General features: G+C 38.1%; 1 protein-coding gene across 1 annotated transcript; it reads left to right on the top strand.

The window, feature by feature from the left end:
* Positions 1–83: 83 nt before the first annotated feature.
* Positions 84–2,751, top strand: LOC111992090 (uncharacterized; the record flags this gene model as incomplete). The annotated part of the gene is given in 6 exon segments (XM_065769925.1): positions 84–611; positions 716–882; positions 963–1,043; positions 1,174–1,249; positions 1,353–1,436; positions 2,281–2,751. Coding segments are annotated over 6 exon segments (1,068 nt in total). The 3' UTR covers positions 2,478–2,751.
* Positions 2,752–4,244: the final 1,493 nt, after the last annotated feature.

The raw sequence follows: 4,244 nt of genomic DNA, 5'->3' as shown, positions 1-4,244 counted from the left end.
GCACAAGTATTGTGTTGCTTTTGTTTTATGTAATGTTCGTTTAATTGGTTCTGAGGCGGTGATGCTGAATCTCATGGTTGCAGAGCATATATTTTTCTTGGCAGAGTAAGGCTTAAGTTTTTCAGTGGGGGTTTTTAGCGCCTAGAAAATGCAGGGAGGCAGAGGTGGCAGGGATCCTTTCTCTAATTTTGTTGACCCTTTTGCTGGTTTGGGGGGCTTCAGCGGCTTTGGAGATCACAGGAGTTTACTTTCTAACTTTTTTGGAGGGAGGAACCCATTTGATGACCCTTTCTTCACACGCCCATTAGGAGGCATGTTTGATTCAAATCCAGGCTTCTTTGGTTCAAGTGGAAGTCCTTTTATGAACATGCATCCATCTGGGTTGTTTGAGCATCAAGGTTCAAGTGGAAGTCCTTTTATGAACATGCATCCACCTGAATTTCTTGAGCATCGGGCACCAGAGCTGAAAAGACCAAGCGGCCTGATTATTGAGGAATTGAACTCTGACGATGAAAAAGAAGATGTGAATAAAGAGACTAAAGAAAATCCTAGGAAGCATGGTAGATCAAGGAGTGAACGCTATGTTGAAGATCCTGATGATGAAATTGAAGGTAAAGTGCATCAACTAACTGGTTGTATGTAATGTTTTGATTGTTATTGTTGTAGTCAACCTTTAAAAGTGCTATCATTTTTGCCCTCTCTCCCTCTAATGCAGAGAAAAAGAGCAAGCATTTGCTGTATAGAAATGATGACAACAGGCTGAATCATAATCAATCACAACCTCAAGCCCGTAACTTCACCTTTGAGAGCTCCACTGTCACTTATGGCGGTGCCGATGGACCATATTATACCTCGTCCAGGACTAGAAAGACAAGTGATGGAGTAAGTGATTTTTTTGGTTGATAACAGGTTCAATTTTTTGGGTTAATGCTATTTTCTAAGTAGTCCTTATTGTGGATCAGGTGACAGTTGAAGAGGCCAAAGAAGCCGATATTGCTGCAAGGCAAGCATCACACAGGATATCTAGGGGACTTCACAATAAGGTCTTTATTGGTTGAGCAACTTTTTAATGGCCATTTTTGTTGTGTAATATATAGTTTTATCAGTCATGTTCCTGTTCCAATAACATGAGGGATGGTAATATTATACTTACGTTGAGACCACTCTTTGCAGGGGCATTCTGTTACGAGGAAGCTGAATTCAGATGGTAAGGTGGACACGAAGCAGATTTTACACAATCTGAATGAAGGTATGTACATGTAGCATACTTTGGGTGTGTACTAAGATGTACTCAATATCTGTTAGCACATATTGGAGGAATAACCAAAAGCTTTGGATTGGCAAATTTTCAGATGAGCTTGTGGGATTCGAAGAAGCCTGGAAGGGAAATGCTCAAAAACATATGCCTGGCTGGTCTGAGAATCTTATTGGTTATGGTAATATGCTTAGGTGCATCTCTTGCTATTTAGGAATGTAATATTTCATTGGCTTTGGATGCAATTGATGAATCGTCCTTTGAGTCATGTTTTTTAATCGACTGCAAAACAGTCCATATTGTTTTTAATCCTGACCTGCCTGGAATGTTGGAAATTGCTTGAACTCACTGCATATAGTCATGCTAATTATTTGCCTTTCAACTGGTCTAAGAAGTGGTTGTAAATGGTTTAATTAATCTGTAACTACTTTAGAGGTTGGCGTAACTAGAAATGGGGATGGCAACTAGGCATTTTAAGTCTTGTGGCATAATGAGTAACCAGTATGCTGCCATTAGTATGTTTGTAGTGTGTAAGTGCACATACGTACACGTATCAAATGTCTTGTGGATTAGTAGGGATGGGCTTATATTTCCTTTGCAGTATAAATGGCTTTTTGGGAAATTCTGCTGGATAGGTTTTAGCACATTAGTTGATTTTCATGAAGTATTTCTTATAATTATGCCAAAGTATTTCGTCAGGAATTTGAAGCATATGGAATTCAGTATGAGCTTATTTCACCCTTTTTTTAAACGTAGATATTGTGCTTTCTTGTGATGTTTGATGTTTGACTTGACATTGTACTGGCCCATAAGTTTTGCCACATAACAACATAGTTATGGTCTAGAATAAATAGCATCTCTTTCTCTCATGAGTAAGGGTGGATAACTGGTTCAAATGTTCAATGTTGTATGAGCATGCAAATTGTATTTCCATGACTTTTCTAAGTGATAGTTACATTCATTGTCTTTCTGTTTTCTAGGGGATGTAAGATTGCCTAATCTTTTTTTTTTCTTGGGTATTGTAGGAGGTAGCAGCAGTGGACATGGGCAGGCCGGTAGGGGAGGTTGGGCACTGCCTTCAACAGAGCATGCACAGCTTTCGGGAAGAGTGATACCAGATGGTAGAGACAGGGGAGGATCTTCTCGCTCAGAGGTCTCAGGGAGGAAGAAATCTGATGTTAAAGACAAAAGTGGTTATTCTAGGGGGAAAGCTAGAAATTGAGACGGGGACAAAAGCTCAATGTGTTGGAATACACACGTCCATGAAACCCCCTTCTTGCCTTCTCTTTTCCAGAGGGTACTAGCTCATGATGTCATCTGGATACCGAATGGATCAGACGTAGCAAGGTTATTGAAGTTTTTAGATAGATAATACTGATGATTTTTCGTTGGAGTTAAATGTACTGGATATGTTTTACAAGTGGGATCTGAAATGATTGTTGGTTGCCTTCAGAGGTCTCTTTCATTGAATGCTAATATATTGGGTGATTACTACATCTACGCGGTATACTTTGTTGATGTTTTGCAACATGAGAATGTGTAAAGTAAAAAATGAAACATGTATGGCCTTTCAATGATCATGAATTTTAATGAATATGGTCAAAGTCCTGTGACCTGTCCAGTTTTCCCTTGGAAGAGAATGTAGGTTGAATGCGGAATTTATCTATTCTTCCCAACATTTGATATTTCTTGGATTTCGCTTGGCTTGGTCCTTTTAAACCAAACATTTGCTTTTTAAAAGAAAGGCAAATGGGCATGTATTTTACGGTAGAAAGCAAGTTAAGTCTTTGCTTAACATTTAGTTGAATTGTTTAAGATGTTTAGAATTGAGAGATAAGAGGGAAGGCGATTGGAATATATTAAAAATGTGATTAGTATGTTAGAAAAGTGAGATGATAACAAAGGGTGGTGAGTGTGGAAAATGGATTGTTTTTTATTTGGGTTTATAAATTCACTTATTTTTTAAAACTTTATTGAGAGAAATGTTTTACGTAGATAATTATGATAGTCTTGCTTGAGAAAACTTTAGTTTCAAGCATTATGGGCTGATTGATTTTTTAGTTGCAGTCTCACAATGTCATAGATTTGGGCTTTGACTCATAATACAGCTTGATTTCATTTAAGAGGTTTTGAGATGTTTAGGAAAGGGCATTCTTCCTAGGCAGATGACGAGGGAGGGCGAGTTCTTACTGAGGTGCTTTTCTTTGGTTGAACTGCTGCATGTTGATAATTCTATTGTTACAAAAAGTTTGTGTTGGGGGAGGGGGGATTTGAACCTGCTTCTCGTTTTAAAGGAGATATGGCAATGTTGATGAGCTACAAGGCTCTATATTAAATGGCCCCTTCATGCACTTCGTTTTGCCTCCACTTTTTCCTATCCACTGCCCCAACACACACGTTACTATTATACTATAGAGTATTCTAGAATCATAGCTTCATGAGTTAATTTTAGAAGGCTAAGGGGCAAATTACAGGTCTGTTTGGATACCGCTTTTTGCTGAAAACTAAAAACTGAAAACACTGTAACAAAATAATTTTTAAATGTGTGAATAGTGTTGTGGGACTCAATTTTAACTTAATATTTGCGTTTTTCTGTACTTGCGGATCTCGTGAACAATGCACAGGACCCACAGAAAAAAGGCCAAATGCTCCAACTTTTTTTTTTTTTTTTTCAGTGCAATCCAAACTCAACCAACACCCTAAAGTTTAGGAGTTTTTAGATTTACACTCTGAGACTTCCTTTAAGTGCTACATAAATTTGCCACACATGTTTAATTCATCTAATAAAATGGTGTGACGCCAATTTTCATAATGCCACGTCTTTCTTATCGAGTACAACATTACTTTTCCTGTGTCTTTGTTAGTTTTATTGTAAAGGGCATAGCATTGTCTTTTACATTTGTTTCTGTATTATAGAAGGGCTGCTATTGGGGAGCAGAAACGCCTTAAGAGCAAAAGGGTGCTTTCGCAAAAGAAGGCATTTAGAAGA

This window comes from Quercus suber, unplaced genomic scaffold (assembly GCF_002906115.3).
Source record: "Quercus suber isolate HL8 unplaced genomic scaffold, Cork oak 2.0 scaffold_1702, whole genome shotgun sequence".
NCBI classification, from domain to species: domain Eukaryota; kingdom Viridiplantae; phylum Streptophyta; class Magnoliopsida; order Fagales; family Fagaceae; genus Quercus; species Quercus suber.
Note: the sequence above shows the minus strand (reverse complement) of the source record. Positions and strands in the feature narration are given on the sequence as shown.